Source organism: Hyla sarda, chromosome 1 (assembly GCF_029499605.1).
Source record: "Hyla sarda isolate aHylSar1 chromosome 1, aHylSar1.hap1, whole genome shotgun sequence".
Lineage (NCBI taxonomy): Eukaryota > Metazoa > Chordata > Amphibia > Anura > Hylidae > Hyla > Hyla sarda.
Window position 1 is genome coordinate 173,222,256 of NC_079189.1, and position 23,052 is coordinate 173,245,307.

The following is a 23,052-nucleotide window of genomic DNA, read 5'->3' on the forward strand; positions in this document are numbered from 1 at the left end:
TTATAGCCCCCCTATGGAGACTAAAAAGAAAAAAAAAAAAAGTTAATAAAAGGGAATTAACCCCTTCCTAATAAAAGTTTGAATCCCCCCCCACTTTTTCCCATTTTTTAAATAAAATAAAGTACTAAAAAAGAAAAATCACCATATGTGGTACCGCCGCATGCGTAATGCCCAAACTAGTAAATGCCTGAACTATTAAAATATAAGGTTAGTTATGTACAAGTCAAAGTACAAAATTGCACATTTTTGGTCACTTCATATACCATAAGAAAATTTATAAAAAGCAATTAAAAAGTCCCATCAAAATAATAATAATGGAACTTATAAAAACTAAGGATTACAGTGCAGAAAATGAGCCCTCATATAGCCCCATATGTGGAAAAATAAAGTTATAGGGGTCATAAGATGACAATTTAACTTGGTACTAATTTTGGTGCATGTAGATATAATTGTTTTAAAGTAGTAAAATAAAATAAAACCTACATACATTAGGTACCATTGTAACCGTATAGACCTACAGAATATTTTTTTTCCCTCCCTACAAATCCAGTGCATCAAATCTGCACAGGATCCTGTATGTGTGAATGTAACCTAAGGGTCTATTCACACGTACAGTATTCTGTGCAGATTCGATGCGCAGATTTGACGCGCAGGATTTGAAACTGTGTTCAGTCATTGAGTTTACATTGAAATCTGCAGCAGAAAATCCTGCGCATGAAATCTGCGCAGAATACTGCATATGTGAATAGACCATTAAGGGGTATTCCAGGAATTTTTTTATTTGACTATGCTACAGGTACTGTGAAGTTAGTGTAGTTCATAATATAGTGTCTGTACCTGCCTCTGATGGTTGGTCTCTCATTCTTATGTGATCTTTGCTTTGGATGTTCATTTTAAACAGCATACAAAATGACTCCTGTCTCAGGTATTCCCAGGATGCAGTGTGGCAGACACGTCCTCACTTGTCAGGTTATGGCAGGGAGCCTTTTCTGCTTCAATGGGTGGAGTGAGCACAGGGGATTTGCAACAGCTGGAGGCACCTTGATTAGAAAGCACTTGGCTTTTGCATAGAATTCAGCTAGTTTGTGGTTCAATGGGTGGGGTGGCTGATGTGTGGGAGGGAGGAAAGTTGAATTATGGGATTTGAAGTAAAAGAGAAAACTCCAATAGGAAATATCCAGTTCACAAAAAGATAGCCAAAGCTTTATGGTAATCTCACAACATAGCCATTTAGCCCAAAGACCAGCACAGATCCTTCCTAAGCATGCCCATTAGGATAGGTTCACACTACAGAATTTCTGCCTGCAATTCCGCTTTGAAATTGCAGGCAGAAATTCAGCTAACTAAAATGTATAGTGTAGTGAATGGTTTTACGTTCACAAATTCACACTTCGGAATTTGAGAACGGAAAATCCGCTTGGAAATTTCCGCCTGAAGAATGGTGTTGCCCCCCCTCCCCCAAAAGATCAAACATCTTATCCCCTATCCTTTGGATAAGGGAGAAGATGTCTAGGGGTGGAGTACCACTTTAAGGAATTCTACAAGACTACTTCAGGAACACATAGCCCTACAGACTGACAAACGATGTATCTTATATTTAGTTTTTACCATTTATCTCCACAGTGAGTGTGCTCCTTTTAAGCAATACATGGAAGTAAAATGAAAAGTACAGCGATATAGGCAATAATACCTTTATGGACAGAAAGGCCTTCAGGAGAGGTCCATAGAAAATAACTTGAGAGTCCGCAGAAAGCTCTAGCTCCACATGCAGTTTATCTGGAGGCAGTTCTGAAGGATCTACGGCAGGTCTACTTAAAGCAGTGGGAGACATGACTCTCTCTGATGTTCTCTGAGAAGGCCTCAGCATTGAAAGCATCGATTCTTCCATTTCTGATACTGATAACATAAAAAATGGAGCGTAGAGGAGTAAAAATAGCATCACTTTTGTGGAGATTTATCAACAGGTCTGCAGAGAAAATGTTGACCAGTTGCCCATATCAACCAATCAGATTGCTTCTTCTTTTCTCAGCAACCTTTTCAACAAGAAACTTTCTCTGCACAGGATTTAAATAGAGTCTGTCACTAGGTTCTGCTGCCTTATTGGAGGACAGCATAAATCAGGGACAGAGAAGATGACTACAACGATACATTGGGTCCCATTCACATCAGGTTTTTAGAGCTGTCAGTCAACCACATTTTTGAGTCATGAACATAAAGCATAAACGTTCTAGAAATAGACCGAATGTGTCACAATTAGACACATAAGGCTACATGTGGGTACCCCATTTTGACAGGATGTGATGCCTTTGTACAACCCAGTATAGCTCTGAAAAAGTAATGTGAATGTAGCCTTACACACATCATTCTGTGCAGCCGGAGATATTGAGGATACAAAGCAGAGGGAAGTAATCCTTTCCATTATGTACATGCGCTTGGTAGCACTTGATATACACAAGGGCCTGCTCCCTCCTCCCACCTATGCTGACTGTCAGCTTTCTAGCTTCCCGGTGTATAGGCAGATAGCTGTCATTCAGCGACCAGTAAGCCGGGGAAGCGGTTCTGAACCAGACCCAAGTGAGACAAATAAATGACTATGGGGGAGATCATTGCCTTCCCGACATTTTATTGGCTTAAATTTAGCAGCATTTAAAAATAGACAACTGTGGCTGTGAAATGCAATGCTTCATTCTTGACTATGCAGTGGGTGAGATTTATAAACTGCATCTTTTAAGAAAGGCGCAAACACATTGCGTAAACATTCAAAAAAAAAAAATACAAATTTATACCACCTCTGCCTTGCCTTAGAAAAATGACATCCTACAGCAAGTTCTGAGGTGGTTTTTTATTTGTGCAAAATTTATCAAAGTCTTACACTGTTTTGATAAATTTGACACACATAAGCCAATAACACAGCAATAACACAGCAAATATTGATAAATCTCCCCCTATATCTTCAGAACAGCTGCACAGAACAATGTAAGTTATACACTGTGATAAACTGCGTCTATGTCACTAGTCTTTGCTGTCCTGGGGCAGATAAACGTAATGACAGAGACAGATTCCTTTTATTGTTACAAAGAATAAAAACAGATAAAATGATTAATAAACTTACGTGACTGTTTTAATTGTTCATCAGCCTTTTGGGGATATATTGGATGCCAGGTATAGTCAATATTTAACAAAACAGTGGGAACTGTCCAACACTCCACCCATCCAGACCTTTTAAGAAATAGATTTTTCAATCACAAACATGTTCTTAATAGTCTTTTTTTTGCATAATTTTGCTTTTAACGCCTTAAAGAGGTACTCCACTACTGGAGCCAGGAGCTCGTAACGTCATAGCCCCACCCCCTCATGACATCACACCCTGCCCCCTCTATGCAAGTCTATGGGAGGGGCGTGATGGCTGTCACGCCCCTCCAAAAGACTTGCATTGAGGGGGTGGGTCTTGACAACATGAGGGGGCGGGGCTATGTCACAAGCTCCTTGAAGGAAACCCACTGTAAACCCGCCCGTGTGAATGTACCCTGTGTACATTCACATGGGGGGGAGGGGGCACCCCAAACCTTCAGCTGTGGCAAAATGACAACTCCCAGAATGCACTGACAGACCGTACATGCTGGGAGTTGTAGTTTTACAACAGCTGTAGGCACACTGGTGGGGAACCACTGAGTTAGAAAACAGACTCTAGCTCAGTGATTCCAACCCATGTGCCTCCAGCTGTTGCAAGACTACAACTCCCAGCATGTACGGTCTGTCAGTGCACTCTGGGAGTTGTAGTTTTGCAACAGCTGGAGGCACACGGGTTGGAATCACTGAGTTAGGAAACAGACTCTAGCTCAGTGTTTCCCAACCAGTGTGCCTACAGCTGTTGCAAAACTACAATTCCCAGCACACCCAGACAGTCAGGGATGCTGGGCATGTAGTTCTGCAATATCTGGCCCTTCAGATGTTGCAGAACTACAACTCCCAGCATGCCTGGACAGTCTGGGCATGCTAGGAGTTGTAGTTATGCAACAACTGGGGAAGAACAGTTTGGAGACCGCTAAGTTGTGGCCTCCAAACTGTAGCCCTCCAGATGTTGCAAAACTACAACTCCAAGCATGCCTAGACTGTCCAGGCATGCTGGGAGTTGTAGTTCTGCAACATCTGAAGGGCCAGATATTGCAGAACTACATGCCCAGCATCCCTGACTGTCTGGCCATGCTGGGAATTGTAGTTTTGCAACATCTGGAGGGCTACAGTTTGGAGGCCACCATATAGTGGTCTCCAAACTGTGCCACTTCAGATGTTTCAAAACTACAACTCCCAGCATGCCCAGACAGCCTTTGGCTGTGTGGGCATGCTGGGAGTTGTAGTTTTGCAGCTTTTAGAAGGCCATAGTGAAGATCACTTATCGCGATCTTCACTGCAGCCTTCTCCACCGCTCCTCCTGCTGCAGCCGCTGCTCGGGGATGCCGCCTCCGAAGGTCCGGGTAAGCCAGACCATGCTCCCTCCTTGCCGCCCATGTTTCCCCCGCTCTGCACCGACTTTGATCGGTGGGCAGAGCGGGGAGAAATGAACTCTAACCCCCCCCCCCCCTCTTGCCATTGGTGGTCAGCCTGACCGACCAATGGCAGGGGATAGGAGGGGGTGTCAAAACTGCCACCTGGCTCCTATCCTTTAGGCTGGTCGGAGCTGTCTCTGACAGTTCCGATCATGCTTATTTTCCGGGAGATGGGGTCACCAGCAAATCTGATGCGATTTTCTGCGATCGCGACATGGGGGGGGGGGGGGTCTCAGGACCCCCTAGGAATTGCCACGGGATGCCTGCTGATAGATATCAGCAGGCATCCCGGTCCGATCACCGCCCGGCGAGCTGCGGTGATCAGAAATACGGAGGGCGTATGGATACGCCCTTCATCCCCAAGGAGTTAAAATCCCTAACTCTGTTATCTTGTAACCTACAGACCCATATGAGGGCTTGTTTTTTGCGCGAACATTTGTACTTTGTAATGACATCTTTCATTTTACCCTAAAATGTATGGCGCAACCAAAAATTTTTATTTGCGGGGGGAAATTTATAAGAAAACTGCAATTTTGCAAATTTTGGGGGTTTGGTTTTTACGCAGTGTACATAATAGTAAAAATCCTACATTATCTTTATTCTGTAGGTTAACGCAATTAAAACAAAACCCAATATATATAGTTTTTCTATTATTGTACTATTTAAAAAAAATGATAACTTTTTTTTAAACAAAATTAGTATGCATAATATTTTCATTTTCTGACTCCTATAACTTTTTTATTTTTTCATATATGGGGGAGGGCCAAAGATTGCTGAACGTTGTGACGCGCTGCTGTGAAGGAGAAACACAGGAGATTGCAGGGGGCCCCAACGCTCGTCCCCCTGTGACCTCTTCCAAAATACTGCTACTACTACTGTATTTTCAGTGTTTTTTTTTTTTTTTTTTCATTTACCGTATGGGATCATAAACATTATATTTTAATAGTTTGGACATGTGGCGATACCAAATATGTAAATTTTTTATATTCTTTTTCCTTTTTTGTAAAATGAGAAAATAAGGGGGATTTGATTTTTATTAGGGGAGAGTTTTATATAATTTTAGAAACTTTTTTTATTTTATACTTTTTAAGTCCTCAAAGGGGACTTTTAAATGAAATAATTAGATTGCATTTACTGTATAATGTGCTATGCCTAAGGCATAGCATCATACAGTGTGATCGATGATCCAACGATATAGCCTTGCTAAGCCAGCTACATAATTGAAAGGTAAGGAGACCCTTCTCTTCCACTTTGGCTCACAGAACCCCCGCGATCATGTTGTGGGGGTTCCGTGAGCTCCCCTGAGCTGCAGGCATCTTTCGCTTTCACTTTAGACGCCGTGATCGGCATTGATCACAGCGTCTAAAGGGTTAAATGCCCTGTCGCTGCCCGGCATTAGCAGTGAGTGTGAGGCTACTGGTAGTAGCTGACACTCACTGCTCTGAAGTGAGCCCAGCTCCTGTGCTCGCTTCAAATCGGCTTAATGATCCAGGGCATACAGGCACACCCTTGGTCCTTAAGTGCCAGGATGCAAGGGCATACCTGTACGCCATTTTTTCTCAACAGGGTAAAGACTCTTTAGCTTGCTGTGTGCACTATATTTTTTCTCTATGCTTGTATACAGCCTATATATTTCCCCACTGCAGACTGTCCCCCAAGAATTCTCTCCCTACTGTTCACTCTCTTAGGTGGTGTGTAACTCCCTCCCTCCCCTGCCTGCTACTACCGCTTACACTGAAAGAGCAGAAAGTCTGTGATAGATATGTTTCTGAACTGCAACGCCAAACACAACCCATGGACAGGTGTGGTGCTATTATTCGAAGAAACCAGAATTGTTTTTCTGAACAACCCCTCTAAAAAACTGAAGTAGAAAGTGGACAAATAATGAATGCCATAAACATTGTGGTGGTAAATCTTACCCAGCTTTTGTTACATTTCTCCATTTTGGTTTGCAATTTTTTTGACCACTTTGATTCTCTGCTGAATTGCAAGAGTCGGGACTCGTTTTATTTAGATGACAGTCTTTCACCAATGTAAGTAGTGAATATTTACTGGAGTGGCAGTCAGGTAAATATAAATGCAGGTCTACATCTCCTGCCTAGAAAAAAAACAACACAAAAGGTCACATTTTATCTGAGCCCTAATGATTTCAATATGTTTGTGTGTATGTATGTATGTATGTATGTATGTATGTATGTATGTATATATATATATATATATATATATATATATATATACACCTATATCTACACACACACACACACATCTATCTATATACATGTCACACACACACATATCTATATATGTCACACACACGTAAAGTCTTCGAAACTTTTGTTATTTTTATGTTGCAGACTTGTGCTAAAAAAAATAAACAAATAAAAAAATTTAAAAAAATGGGGTTTTAACACTTCTGCACCCAACACCCTACAATTACAAAATGAAAACTAAATTTTAGATTTTTTTTGCTAATTTATTAAAAAAGGAAAAAATGTAGCACGGTGGCCTCCCATTGCTCTTCGTCTCTGAGATGTTTCCACCTGTGGTAAATTCAGTTGACTGGACATGATGTGGAAAGACACAGCCCTGTCTATAAAAGGTCTCATGGCTGACAATGCATATTACTGCAAAAACTAAGCCATATGGGGGAAAACGAACTGCCTAGTAAACTTAGAGAAAGGATTAAAGACTTCCCAAATGCATTGTGTGTGTATGTTTATGTATATATTTTATGCAGAAAGCAAAAATGCAATACAACAACCTTATATGCTCCGATTTATAAATGTACTTAATGCATGTACTGTCAGTTTGTGTATTTACAGCTTGTCATAACTATGCTTTATATTAATTCAAAAAATAGATCATATATACAAATACATTTACAATTTTCACAAATTCTGGTCCCTCCTCCAAAGCAAAAAAGCACTTTATTTTTTTTATATTGCTTGGTAGCTGAGTTTTAAGGCATTGATACTTACTCTTAAGGAAAATCTAGTACTGCACGTACTTGGAACAAAATCAGTAAATGGCAGAGCAAAATCAATGTTTAATGTTTCTCCACAGGCAGCCAGATACACTGGAATAACAAAAACAGTCTATAAAATGAAAGGAAAAATCTATACAGAGATATTCAGCACTCAAGAAGAATGAATATAAGAAAGGAAACACCTTGTATGTGTACTATTATAGCATGCATTGGCTGTTATGGATTTACTATTTTATACGGAGAGGAACATAAGGCTATAACCACCTTACAGCAACTATCTAATTCATGACAATACATAGAAACACACTACAATAAAGATAATTCCTGATAAGTGAAACAATTATTTTGAGCAAATTATTTGTGAACATAAAAATACTGGTTGGAATGGAGACTAAGAGGATTTTTAAATTTAAACTACTTAAAACATGGGATTGATTGAAAGTGTAATCAACCAACAGCTATGTTATGCATATGTTTATCAATAAACCCATAATTCACCACTGTTATCTTTCCTAAGACAACCTTACAATAGACATGCAACGGCTGGCACTGGATGAACACAAAGAGTTAAATGACTCTAGTTGGGCTGGAGCTGCATGGAGCTCACCTGTGTCATCTGGGTGTGGTTCTCAGCTCTGCTACCTATCAGGAAGGAGTATCCCTGATCACCTGCCTATATTAGCTAGGAGTAGTGATCAGTGCATTGTCTGTGAAAGGTTATACCTTAACTGACACCTCCTGCTTACTGGATACCTGCTTGTTTATTGATCTTTGGCTCTTCCCTTGACTCTTCTCTTGCTCTGCGTTCCTGTACTCCGATATTTCCTGTACCGACCTTGGCTTGACTGACTTTGATTTGACCATGTGTGTGTCTTAGTGCACCTGTTAGTTTGTGTGCCTCCAGCTGTTACCCGACTCCTACTGTTTTTGTATTTTATTATTTTGACAACGCTGCCCTAGCACTTGCAGGGCGTGTTTTGCATCGTGGTTGTCGATCGGTCACTTAGGGCAGATAGGCAATAGGAAGGGACAGTGGCTGTGGGTAAGTTAGAGCTTCACTGTTCCCTGTCCATACGTGACAATACAGCAGGCATTCAGCAGTTTAACAGGATGATCATTTGCCTTTTGCACCCTGTAAATAACTTTTATAAGGGTCAAAATGATGATCCCAACCACATGTCAGTAATAGTACATCTTTCCTTCTACATTGAAAATAATTTTTTATAGTAGTATTTGTACTCCTTTAGTAACCAATCTCCAAGAACACTAGTAAGAGAAAGGACCTCACCATTTTCTTGCTGTCTTGTTGAGCAATCTATCCAATTGTGTTGATTTGCCGCCCAGATCATCTCAAACTGATGAAACATGATCTTTAAGTTCCAGGTATATGGGACGAAGGAAAACAAATCAGGTGGACTGTCACTGGACCAGTCTTGAATAAGATCTATCATTAAAAAAAAGTAAAATAAAGAATATGTGCACTGGGTTTTTATTTTTTATTGACAAAGCCATATGAGGGTATGTTTTTTGCAGGACAAGATGTACTTTTTAAACCACCATTTTGTGGTTCATACATTTATCGTTAAATTCTACTAACTCTATTTTTCCAGGGGAAATAGAAAAAAAGTCAAATACTTTTCCGTTTTTTTGGGAAAGCAAACTAACCACTTAAAGGTTTACTCCGCCCCTAGACATCTTATTCCCTATCCAAAAGGAAGACAGATCGCGGGGGTCCCCAGCGGCGGGACCCCTATGATCTCTCCTGCAGCACCCCCGTTCACCAGCTGCACAGAGCAAAGACCGCTCCGTGGCTGATGACGGGAGATACAGTATCGTGATGTCACAGCCCCGCCCCCTCGTGACGTCATGCCCCACTCCCTCAATGCAAGCTGCCACGCCCCATCCCATAGGCTTGCATGGAGGGGCGGAGCGTGACATCACAAGGGGGCGGGGTCATGATATCATGATACTCCGGCCCCTTTATCGCCCATCTTCAGCCACCAAGCGTTCTTTGTTTTGTGCAGCTGGTGAATGGGGGTGCTGCAGGACAGATCGCGGGGGGCCCCAGCGGCAGAACCCCCGCCATCAGATATGTTATCCCCTATGCTTTGGATAGGGGATAAGATGTCTAGGGGTAGAGTACCCCTTTAAGGATATGCGCCGTAAATGTACAGTGCTGCAGCGAGTCACATTTACACAGGAACTGCGCTTGCTACACAGGTAGGTAGGTAGCAGATGTTTACATTAGGTAGGCAGCAGATTCCTTCCATAGTAGGCAACAGTTCCCCCATAGTAGGCAACAGTTTCCCCATAGTAGGCAACAGTTCCCCCATAGTAGGCAACAGTTCCCTCATAGTAGGCAGCAGATGTCCCCCACATTAGGTGGGCAGCAGATGTACCCCACATAAGGTAGGCAGTAGATTCCCCCCATAGTAGGCAGGAGATCCCTTATAGTAGGTTAGGCAGCAGTTCACTAACATCCCCTTCCCCCTGTCAAACTTTCCACCGAACGCCACATTTAAATTTGAGTATTTCCTCCTGTCAAGGAGTAGATGTAAGTTAAAATCTAATACTGATTTCCCAATATGATAAGGTTACTTACCTGTAAAAAAGTTTTTCTGAGCAAAAATAAAGTTGTATGTTGCTTTGTAGACCTCAAGTTCACATTGCCATGTCTGGGGCATATTCCACACCCTGGGATAGCTGGCATTTATATGAAACTATGGTAAAAGAAGAATATCCAGTATTAGTACTTTTATTTAGGATATTTCTAAATACTTCAAGCTTATTTTGGAAAGTCAAATGTAAATATAGCAAACTTCTTTAAGATGACCACCCAAAACAAGTAGTTTTAAAGCAGTGGTCTTCTCAAAGTTGGCCAGTAAATAAAACAAACTTTGACAGTAAATTGTGGCAGAAGTAATTTAGTAAGGGTAAGAGGGTGCTATTCTGGAGAGGTTTCACTTTATAATGTAAAATTACACTACGCCAGCTCTACAGATATGGCCCTTTGGTAAAAACCGTCATTCTCCACAAAAGCATATTGGAGCTTCCTGTCTTTAAATGGAACCATTGCTTTTTTATTAATTCTTGATAAAAAAAAATTAAATAAACAACTGATATGTGGGTGTTACCATTTCCCTTGTGAATATGGTGTGTCCCTACAATGTTGTCAGTGTTGATAGTGTCAAATTATATAAGGACACACCCATCTTGAAAAAAAATTAAATAAAAGGAATGATAATGTCCAACTTATTCATATAGTTCATGGATGGAGGAATAAAAATGTAAAGGTAACATAAAGAGTGATAAAAAATATTGCAGAAATGTTATACTCTGGCAAATGCCAATTATTTTCTGAAAAAAGGCATGTCCGGAGAGCTGACAGGTCCTCTATAAGAAAAAGAGTACTCACATAATGCAAAGAAAACTTTTCCCATACAACTATTTATAACAGACTTAAATGGAATCTGTCAAATCAACTTCAGACACTGTTGGATAGATGTTAGTAAATGGAATTTGGATAAAACCAAATGGAGTAAATGGATAAAACCTTGTTCTTCATCTGGTCACAAGTGTCCAAAAAGCTGGGCCAAGTGCCTTAGCATCGATTGTCTGCACATCCCTCACTCTCCTGTTTTAAGTGACATACTCAGCTTACAGGCAAACTATGGAGACAGGGCTCCCTGCAGGATGTCAAGTCCTGAATATCACTCAAGCAGGAGAGGAATAGGTGGGGGAGCAGGGAGGCGAGCGAGGCTGAAGCACTGCAGCAGATCAACCCTATTTACTGAACACAAAGTTATCAGCTGACCATCAGACACTGTGACACTGGTATGTTTAATTTTGACTCGTTTATCCAATGCTTTCTGCAGCATAGATCGTAAGATTGAGCTGACAGAAACCTTTTAAATTTCAATGTATTCTTAAATAGGTTCTGTTAAATGGACGATACCTAACCACTTTATTTACCAAAAATTACTTTTCATCTCAGATTAGCAGTCCTAAAATATTGGCCACTTTGTGTCTGCCTTCTTTGCAACCTGCTATCTACTGCCTGTAAAGTGGGGCAGGGTTTTGAGCAGGAAAGGAAGAAAGCCTGGGAAAGCCTGGGCTGTGTACTTTGATAAATGAAAGAGGCAATCTGATTGGTTGCTATGGGCAACACAGCAACTTTTCCTCAGGACAAGTTTTGGTAAATCTCCCCCTATGTTTGATAAACTGTTGTCAGATAATGAAAGACCGTTTAAACTTACTGCCAGCATTTCTGCTTCAAGTAGTGTCCTGTACTGCATACTAGTAGTAGTGTCAACATGTAATAACTGCCCTTTGATTGTAGGAGAATAACCTGAAAAAAAAACATAAAAACATACACACCCTTAATAAATAATTAATGCTTTTAACCTGGTGAAAAATTGTTCAGTTTTTCCAAGAGCAATCCTTAAAGTAAATCTTTCATCAGTATCACCCGCACTAACCTGTCATACAGGCTTGTAGTGCAGGTGATACTGATCAAAATGATACTACAATGTCCTGAATGGCCCAGCCCTTGTGCCTTTATCCCCGGTTTTCTTTTTATGTAAATGAGGTCCTTGGGGCATGGGCGGAGCTAGGACCAGAGCTCTGGGCACCCCACATGATCTTCTGCACGATCGGCTCATGCACGGCTTCTCTCCCTGCTCTCGAGGCACGGCACATGCGCCGATACCAGAGTACACCCGGAAACTGCGTCAGTTTCAGCCTCATGGGGCTGAAACTGATGCCGCTTCCGGGTGCACTCTGAGAGCGGCGCATGCGCTGTGGCGAAAACCTGCCGGAGTCCATGCATATTAATGAGCCGTGCACCCGTCCGGCAGAAGATCACGTTCGGTGCCCGGAGCTCCGGTCATGCCCCAAGGACCTCATTTACATAAAAAGAAAAACCGTGATAACGGCGCAAGGCCTGGGCCATTCAGGACATTGTAGTATCATTTTGATCAGTATCACCTGCACTACAAGCCTGTATGACAGGTTAGTGCAGATGATACTGATGACAGATTTCCTTTAACTTTCCAAAATGCCTATTTCTTTTTAATAGCAATAGAGGCCGTCTCTGGCTGTGTGAGAAATGCTATTCCCATTCTCTCCAGCCCAATATCGTCTCAACCATCATAAATACTCATCCTAGCTTTACTCTCACATCGCTGCCCGTGCCCAGAAACTTCAATTAAAGATGTCTATATTGTAACAGTTTATTCCAAGGATAGGTGCCCATCAAGATGCCAAATAGCAGATGTCACAACTAATTTCTCCACTGCATGTGTATGGCGAGGTTTGGAAGAACAGCTGTTGGCAACATTTAGCCGACAACTATTGAAGTCAACACTGACTCAACCACATTTCGTAGTGAAGGTGTTCCTTCTTCCTCCAATTGTGATGCCATAATTGTCCAAACAAAAATACTTGACATGCCTGACCAACTAATTTGTCTACTGTATTATTGTGGTTTGTCTCTTTCTCCAGATAAGGCAGTACAACCTATCCAATAACCGCAATGCGCACTGTTCATATACTAAAGCAGAGGACACAGCACAGTTCATATACAGTAAGATTCTCTCTTAGTGACAAATTCCAATATAAACCATACAACAGACAGGACAATACTAATTACAAGTGTCCAAGAGACATGGATTCTTGCTGCTTTCCTCTATTAGGCTGGGTTCACACTACGTTTTTGCAATACAGTTCCCGTATATGTTTTCAATTTAAAAAGCGTACGGAACTGTATTGAAAACTGTATGCATTGACTCTCCATTGAAAACCGTATGCCAAACGATGCATCCGGTTGTGTCCGTTTTGCATCCTGTACAGTTTTGTCAGTTTTTTTCCCATTTTGATACAGTTTAGTCAGGTTTTGAGGAATCCGTTTCTGATCAAAAACCTGATATGGGAACCGTATTGCAAAAACGTGGTGTGAATCCAGCCTTATGTGAGCATCTTTCTGCATGGACATTGGACAGCTTGTGCGGTGTTATTTAAAACCAAAGATTAGTAATTAAGAATATTAGGAAAATTCGTCAGGGAGTGTAGTACAATGTTTTTTTTTTTTGCTCCTGGAGGCACACTTTAAAATGCAAGAATTCATTAGCCTGAAATGTGGAACACGGGATTTCAGGTGAGACTACAAAGTTCCTAGTAAGTGGCTGCTTTTCTAACCAAACCAATCTGATATAATAATTAATGCCAGTAATATGAGCAATAATATAACAGGGATTCATTATACTTGGAATCTGGAACTCCAAAAGCTAAAGAAATCACATGTAGAATACCAGCTTCGATTATAACATTTACATGGTTTTGAAGGCAGATGGATCTTGACCATCTCAGGAAACTTTCCAGCAGTAAGCACACTTTAGACGAGGGATACTCAACTGGCGGACCGCGGTCCACATCCAGAACGCAGCCGCCAATCACCCAGACCGCCCGCCGCTCTCCCCTCATTCATTTGTATCGGTGTCTTAAGACACCGATACAAATGAATAGCCGAGGCCGGAGCGAGGGAACACTGTGCTCCTTGCCTGGCTGCCCGGCACTTTTCCTTTGATGCAAGCGGCGCGATTAGCGCTGCCTGCATCATCTGCTCTGGCCAGGCCTGACTAGAAGAGGCCAGAGCAGCAGAGCAGCATGGGACCTGGGACGGGGAGCCTATGCCGTCAGATGAGCAGTCATTCCCCCACCTGTGACTCTCCAGTTGTTACAGAACTACAACTCCCATCATGACCGTCTGTCTGTGCATGATGGGAGTTGTAGTTTGCAGCAGATGAAGAGTCACAGTGACACAGTTTATGTGGTGGCACAGTGACTTCATATATTCTGGGGGGCACGGTGGCATAATTTATTCTGGGGGGGGGCACGGCGGCATCATGTATTCTGGGGGGGGGCACGGCGGCATCATTTATTCTGGAGGGCACGCTGGCATCATTTATTCTGGGGGGCACAGTGGCATCATACATTGATTTATGGTACAATTAGTCAGTACATGGCACAGTGTTTGTTAAAATTATATTTGGGGGCACATTCCAGGGACATAGCATGTGGCAGTACTATTCCAGAAATATAGCGTGTGGCAGTACTATACCAGGGATATAGCGTGTGGCAGTACTATACCAGGGATATAGCGTGTGGCAGTACTATACCAGGGATATAGCGTGTGGCAGTACTATACCAGGGATATAGCGTGTGGCAGTACTATACCAGGGATATAGCGTGTGGCAGTACTATACCAGGAATATAGCGTGTGGCAGTACTATACCAGGGATATAGCGTGTGGCAGTACTTTACCAGGGATATAGCGTGTGGCAGTACTATACCAGGTATCTATCGCGTGGCAGTACTATACCAGGTATCTATCGCGTGGCAGTACTATACCAGGGATATAGCGCGTGGCAATACTATACCAGCGGTATAGCGCGTGGCAGTACTATACCAGGGATATAGTGCGTGGCAGTACTATACCAGGGATATAGCGTGTGGCAGTACTATACCAGGGATATAGCGTGTGGCAGTACTATACCAGGGATATAGCGTGTGGCAGTACTATACCAGGGATATAGCGTGTGGCAGTACTATATCAGGGATATAGCGTGAGGCAGTACTATACCAGGGATATAGCGTGTGGCAGTACTATACCAGGGATATAGCGTGTGGCAGTACTATACCAGGGATATAGTGTGTGGCAGTACTATACCAGGGATATAGTGTGTGGCAGTACTATACCAGGGATATAGTGTGTGGCAGTACTATACCAGGGATATAATGTGTGGTAGTACTATACCAGGGATACAGTGTTTGGCTTTACTATAGCAGGGGCATACCAAGTGGCAGAAATATACCAGGGCCAAAACATGTGGCAGTAATATACCTGGGAACAGCGTGTGGCTTTAATATATTAGGGGCATAGCATGTGGCATCACTATACCAGAGGCATAGCGTGTGGCAGTAATATATTCGGGGGCACAGCATGCTGCAGTAATATATTCAGGGGTATAGCATGTGGCAGTATTATATTCAGGGGTACAGCGTGCAGAAGTAATATATTCGGGGGGTACAGCATGCTGCAGGTAACAGCGTGCTTCAATAATATATTCAGGGGGTACAGCGTGTGGCAGTATTATATTCATGGGCACAGCGTGTGGCAGTATTATAGTCATGGGCACAGCGTGTGGCAGTATTATAGTCATGGGCACAGCATGTGGCAGTATTTTATTCAGGGGTATAGTCTCTGGCAGTATTCAGAAAATACAGGAAACCGTAAGTACATTTACATCCTCCAGACTTAAGTCGTTTTACCTATTTCCTTCATGGCACTGAGGCCACTAGGTGTTAATCAGGCCTCAGCGTTTTGCTCGGACCTTTACCAGTGGCAGACGTGGATAAGCGGACCCTCACTAAGAATAGTTGAGTACCCCTGCTTTAGACAATCAATATTCTCTAGTGACAGCCACTGTGTAAATGCAGACAACATGACAACATGGGGAGGAAAAAGGTAGTAACAGAGCCCACACCCCTATAATAGCTGTTTTAGCTGAATTGCCTAACTGTTCTTCTAACAGGTGTCTGACTGGAGTTTACTATTGTGTTTGGCCGCCTTAAAGGGAACCAATCATCAGATTTTACCCTATATAATGCTTGGCAAAGCATTATATAGGGTAAAATCTTTATCTTCACCATCTCCGGGGGACACTCCTGCCCCCAGGGATGCTGAGGATATGAACTAATAAACTAGTCACCGTGGCACCAGTAATTAGTCCCCAGGGCGGGGAGCTCCTCTCACCTAGTCCCCGTCTTTGGCCGGCAGCGACGCCCCCTCCGCTTGATTGATGGGCCGTGTAATCGCTCTGCTCACTAAACAGACGGAGCAGAGCGATGACGTGGCCCATCAATCAAGCGGAGGGGGCGTCGCTGCTGGCTGAAGAAGGGTACTAGGTGAGAGGAGCTCCCCGCCCAGAGGACTACTCACGGGCGCAGCGGTGATTAGTTTATAAGTTCATATCCTCACCATCCCTGGGGGCAGGAGAGTCCCACAAGGATGGTGAAGATTAAGATTTGACCCTATATAACGCTTATATAGGGTAAAATCTGATGATTGATTCCCTTTAACACAAGACTGCGGAGTCATGTTACACACAGAATGTCTGTAGGCATAGGGGCAGTATACACAAACAATTTTATTTAAAACCATTGCAAAGTGGATTTTTCTTGCTAGATAGAATGGCTTTTAGGGTAGGGTCACACATAACGGATCCGAGGCATATTTTACGCTGCAGATCCACTGCCTACTCACAGCAGGGCAACCTGCCGTTTCCAGGAGGAGCCGCGATGTCAGAGTACCCTGCTCATGTGTGCGGCAACTCGCAGGCCTCTGTGTGGCTGTTACGAACTGCAGACTGCCACTGTGAGCAGGCCAGGGGGCGGGGTGAGGCGGGGTAACAGCTGAAGGCATACTATGGGTCGGTCACGGCGGAAAATACCCTACGGATCCATTACGTGTGACCCTACCCTTAGGTGGATTTTTCAAAGATTAAATCATACCATTAATCCAAAGAATAGGGGATGAATACCTTATTGTTGCTGGTCTGACTGCTTGGACCCATCAAAGATCATGAGAACAGGGGTTCCGCGCCCCCTAAGTTCCATGGTGGGAGCAGTAGGAGGGATGGCTCCTCTCGGGTAAGCAGGCGGCATTGTGCTCATTTCCCCAGCCGGCACCCAGTTATATGAATAAACATCACTGTAATTTCAAATTCCCAGTCGGTGCTGGCTATTCAGAGCTCCGGGCAACGAATATGAATTAAAAGTGCAAAGTTTTCATGTAACTCCCCTCGGACCTGTGCGGCATGCCGCCCGCTTCCCTGGTTTATAAGTTAGGATTGCAGGGGATTTCAGAAGTTAGACCCAATGCAATCGGACCCTTAGCCATGGTACTACTGCCCCCAACAAGAAACATACTCCGTTCCATGATAGGAGTAGTAGTACAAGCGCTACTGCAGAATCCCCACAGCCGCCCGCAGACTCCTGCAGCCAGGAGAACTACCACTCCCACCATGGAAAAAGAGTGTGTCCCATGATGGGATTAGTTAGTAGTAGTGCTGTATCACTGGAGGAGTTCCGGGCGAACGTGGAGTAAAGTTTAAAAAACACTACAGAACCATGCTCAAAACTGTTTTTGACCATGGTTTTGTGCAAAAAAAAAAAGCGCACAAAACTGTACCAGTACAAAAAAACATAAACACTTACACAACTGGATACATCTAGTTGTGTACGTTTTTGTATGGTATGTCAATGTATACAATTTGCTTTTTAAATAGAAAATATATACGGCAACCAATATCCAAGAATATTCAGTGTGTGTCATTTTTCGAGCACACTTTAGTTATTGTAAGTTAAGCAAGTCCTGAATTGCTGCTATGTTATGTTGGCAACTTGTAATTAACAACTGTATGACATCCGAGTGCAGACACAAGAAAATGATATCCTGTTTGAGGAACCGTTTTGCCAACGTCTGCAGTGGGTGTAAGGTTTATTGTGTCATGACTCATTTACAAGATTACAGTATGGCATAGAGTTTCATGCCACAGCACAATGGGAGAGGTGGAAATACAAACATATCCACAGCAAATAATATAAACAAACATTTGTTTAGACCGAAAAGGAAAAAAAAAAGATGATACACATACTAAGACTAGCTGTATTTTAGCCTAATTGCACTCTCTCAGAAGATTACATTTTTGGCCAAAATACTACAAGAATATCTTACCATTTTCAGTGACAGTCATAGGGATGTTCACTTCCAAGTAAGATCCTGCCCACACATTCACATGTACAGCATTTGTTTCCTGTAGAATATAAAGAGAAAGTTAATGCAAACTACAGTGATCTGCAAAGTGTGGTCCATTTTAAAAGTTAGGTACTTGTGACACACGTATTTGTCAGCACCATAGGACTGAATCTTGTGCAGTAACAAAAATGTACTTGTACAGTACTTGTGCAGTATCAAAGTGCGAAGTACTTAGTGCTCTGTAAATATTTCACTCATTGTTCTTACCCATGTTCTGATGCGCTTCTTCTGAACCCCTACATAGGTATCGATAATCTATCTATTGAGTGGTGCCTTGATTAAGGGGCGCATCAGAACATGGGTAAAACGATGAGTGATATGTGAGTGATGCTGCTTTTACTTCTTGATTAAATGTACTGGTGGACAGAGTCCAGGGTAGTTGCTGTGTAGGCATGCCACCCATACTGCTGCTCAAGCATTTGTCCTTAAATTTACTCTGTGAAATCAGATTATTGTCTGGAATTCAGTGGATTAATGAAGAAATATGGATTCTTAGTAAAGGTGGTCTTTTAAACTCGTTTGTTCTGGAATATAAGTGGGAGTTCCTCCCAATTCATAGATAAAATAAACACGAATGTGTATCATACTATATATACCATTTGGTGTCTAGTTGGACTTTGTGCAGTTAACACTCTTTGAGGTTCAAAATAACACAAGTCTGGGGGTGTGGCTTAGACGCTGAGCTGAGCAGACGCATGCTGCAGTAGCTCCGCACTGAACCCGTGTTATTCAGTATCCCGTCTTCATCCTGGACCTCAGAATCTTACCCCAGAGACTTCGGAACCGCAGTGGATCGCTGGGATCCATCATGCCAGCTCACAAAAGCGGGTGGCGGCTGCCGTGAGGTTGCAGAGCTTTGCGGGCGGCCCTGATCAAAATGGCGACGGATCCTCTCCCTCTGCTTCTGCTGACGCAGCTGCTGGCTCCCGTTCGGTGACTCTCTCCACACTGCCTACTACTTCGGGGGAGAGGTGACCCTAAGTGATGTCTCCGCACAACTCCTGGCCGTTATCACTACATGCAAAACCTCACTAACGAGCATGCTGGAGGAGGTCAAGATTGACATAGGCCTGCTGAGACAAGATCTGCATAACCTCCGGGACCGGGTGAGACAGGCCGAGGACCGTATCTCATCTGTCGAGGACTCGGTGGCACCCTTACCTACCGCAATCTCTGCCCTGGAACGCACCGCGTCACAATGGAGGGAGAAGGCAGACGACCTGGAAAAATCGGCTGCGGAGGAACTACCTCCGGATTGTTGGCCTTCCGGAGCGCTCGGAGGGCCAGGACCCCGGGTCCTTTGTGGAAAAATTGCTACAGGAGCTCTTGCCAGACGCTCCGTTCACTACAACCTTCGTGATGGAGAGGGCGCATCGCGTCCCAACTCGCCCCCTCCCGCCCGGGGCCCCACCGTGATCGTTCCTAGCCAGGATGCTGAATTGTGACTACAGGGATATTGCCTTGCGGCTGCTGCGTCGCTTCCCCGAAATCTCCTTCAACTGCTCTCCGGTGTCCATATTCCCCGACTTCTCCCCGGACCTCCAGAAGAAGCGGGCCACTTTCCAAGCAGTCAAGCGGAAGCTAAGGGCCATGGAGGTCCCCTACTCTATGGTGTACCCGGTACGGCTGAGGAGTGGGCCTCGCGTAGGCGCAATGCGAGGCGCTGAGGCCTAGTATGGATCCCGGGCTCGGCTGGGCCCTGTCGATTTTTGCTCTACCTGGACCTGGTTTTCCTTCTCCCTCCGAGATAGCCGTTGGATTGTGAGTACTGTTGCCCCATGTGACTTTGCTTATATGCTGCCCAATGTGCCCCCCCTCCCCGTACCCATCTCCCTGTCTTCCTCTGGACTACCCTTCTGTGCTCGTGCCTCCTGCTCCGTGCCTGCCTGAAGCCCTCACCCATGGTCTTTCTTTCCACCATGCCTGCCCATCGGAGATCATGCTGGGTTTTCGGCCTGGCTGTTGCCCAGAGGGCAGCTGACTTCACGAGGCCCCGATGTGTCCCTCCAGTGCCCCTTTTCCTCCCTCCCCATGGACTGCCCCTCTGCGACCGCATTTCCCACTTCATACTGAATTCTAGCCTGATGTTCTTGTTCCCCTTGCCCCTTATGCCCCCATGGACTTCCTTCTCCTGTTTACCTATGCATCATGGACCCTACATCCCCCTGTGTCATTCACCCTTTCCCCCACGCTTGACTCCACCTTGTTGGGACTAGTACTCTCCCGTCGATCAGTGCCTTCCACCTGTGTTCCTGTTGCCCCTGATGGACCGTTGCTGCTTTCACCGATGTGACTTGCTGTACATTTTGGTCCCCTGAGATTGCATGCTGCACCTCATCACCTATACTTGCTTTGATGCCAGCCGGACTACCCAGGGTGTAGCCCCCCACATATTGTTCTCTGTTCTTGATCCCTGGTTCTCTGATAGTTATGCTGTCTGTCTCTGATGGCTGATTGTGGGGTATCGTTTTCCCCCTTGTTTGTATTAACACGGTTCTCCCCCATTCCCCTTTACTAGGCCTTAGGGTGATGGCCTTGTTTATCTTGCATTTGTTTATTGCTCCTTTGTTTTGTCTTTGTCTGGTGTTTAGTGTCTGTTTTATTCTGTGTCCATCTCGGTTGGGTTACCCGTTCTTTCCCCCTCTCCCCCATTCCCTTTCAGTTGTTTTCCTCCCCTCCTGTCCACCTCTGTTCCTCTTCCTCCCTTCCCCTCTTCTCCTTACATTTTGGCTGCTTGCATTAATCCCGTCTCTTTTCACCCACTGTTCCTTTGATCCCAGATTTCCGCTTTTCACATGGTGACTGTTAAGTTCTTATCGTGGAATGTGAGGGGTCTTGGATGTCCACGCAAGCGCTCTCTGGTGTATTCCACTATTCGTAAGTACCAACCCTCTGTAGTCTGTTTGCAGGAAACGCATCTAGTTGCTTCTAATACCCGTTGGTTGTCTCGCCCCTGGGTGCAATGGATGCTACATTCATGTCACACCTCACACTCCAGGGGGGTCTCCTTTATGGTACACAAATCCCTGAGGTGGGAGGTGAGGCATACTCAGGTTGATTCTGAGGGCAAGTATGTGTTTATTTTTTCACTCATTGATAACTCCCCCTACGTCCTTTTAGGTATCTATGTCCCTCCTCCTTGTACCCTGTCGGTTCTGCACCAAGCTGCAGTTTTCGCTGCCTCCTTTCCTGGGGCTAGAGTTCTCTGCATGGGCGACTTTAATAATGAGTTGGACCTGGCCATGGATAGGAGAGGAGTTGGTGTCGTCACTTCTTTCTCCCCGACTCCGCTATGTGCCCTGGTTCAGGAGCTGGGCTGGAGGGACATTTACACATGCACGCACATATTCCTGTCAGGCTGCCAGTGGCAACTCTCTCTCACGCATTGATATGATGTTGGGAAACCTGTCTGTGCTACCTCTGGTCCAGGCGATTGCATACGTGACCCGAGGGGTCTCCGACCACTCTCCCCTTTTATTGACTCTACTGGTTCCTAGCCCATCTGTCGTCCGGAGCTGGAAGTTAAACCCCTACTGGTTGTCCTTATTTGGCCCCCACAATGGTATCCCCGTACAACTTTCCATGTTCCTTGCAGATCATAGAATGGTAGATGATCGCGTAGTAGTGTAGGAGACCACTAAATCATTCCTACGTGGGTGTTTACAATCTGCTATATCTTAAATTCAGCGTGAGGCGATGAGGGAGGAGTCTGAGCTGGGGTAGCGCTGTGCTGATCTGGAGAGGGCCTACATATCTAACCCGACTGATGACGCTAAAGCTGTTTGGTTGCAGGCGGGGCAACAGTATCTGAATTGCCTACAGGAGAAAGCGGCTCGTAAACTTTTCTTTACCCAACAGATGGCCTTTGAGGTGGGAAATCAGTCTAGTAAGTTGCTGGCCCACCTTATCCATCAGAACTCCCAATCCCCGACGGTTCTGCATGTCTGTTCGGTGGACGGGACTGTGTTGACTACTACTTCTTGTATTTCTGACAGATTTGTCTCCTTCTATTCTGATTTATACACCTCTCAGGCCAACTACTCCCTACAAGAACTCTCTGCCTACCTGGACGACATAATCTTCCCTAGATTTTCCGCTGACAGTGCTTCTTCTCTAGAATCTGACTTTTCCCTGGAAGAGCTGGAAGATGCCTTGGGTGCCCTAGCGAGAGGTAAGTTGCCGGGCCCTGATGGCATTCCAGTGGAGGTTTATCAGCAATACAAGGAGCAGCTGGCTCCGGTATTGCTGACCATGTATAATCGCGCCTTTGCCTCTAACGTGTTGCCTGAGTCCTTTTACGATTCCACTATTGTGGTTATTTTGAAGCCAGATAAGGATCCCTTAGAATGCTCTTCGTATAGACCCATATCCCTCCTCAACTTAGATTATAAACTGCTCACTAAAATGCTCTCTCTTAGACTGAATCGGGTTATACTGGAAATTATTCACGCTGATCAGTCAGGCTTCATGCCTGGCAGATCCACCTCTGACAACATCCGGAGGGTCCAGACACTCACCCAGATAGGTGTCACGGAGCAGAGGGATTGGGCACTGGCTTCTTTAGATACGGCTAAGGCCTTCGACTCCGTTGAATGGCCTTTCCTGTTGGAAGCCCTCCGGAGATTTGGGTTTGGCCCTAACTT

The 23,052-nt window shown here is 44.3% G+C and overlaps 1 protein-coding gene across 9 annotated transcripts in view; it reads right to left on the reverse strand.

The window, feature by feature from the left end:
* Positions 1–23,052, reverse strand: part of BLTP1 (bridge-like lipid transfer protein family member 1) — a 302,200-nt gene that overhangs the window by 203,192 nt on the left and 75,956 nt on the right. For all 9 annotated transcript variants that reach the window (XM_056564084.1, XM_056564133.1, XM_056564123.1 and 6 more), the window contains exons 12-19: positions 18,329–18,407; positions 11,790–11,881; positions 10,136–10,253; positions 8,822–8,977; positions 7,526–7,623; positions 6,467–6,645; positions 3,113–3,219; positions 1,691–1,896 (exon numbers count right to left, since the gene is read on the reverse strand). In XM_056564084.1, coding sequence (XP_056420059.1) covers positions 1,691–1,896; positions 3,113–3,219; positions 6,467–6,645; positions 7,526–7,623; positions 8,822–8,977; positions 10,136–10,253; positions 11,790–11,881; positions 18,329–18,407 — 1,035 coding nt within the window. The remainder of the gene's footprint in view (positions 1–1,690; positions 1,897–3,112; positions 3,220–6,466; positions 6,646–7,525; positions 7,624–8,821; positions 8,978–10,135; positions 10,254–11,789; positions 11,882–18,328; positions 18,408–23,052) is intronic.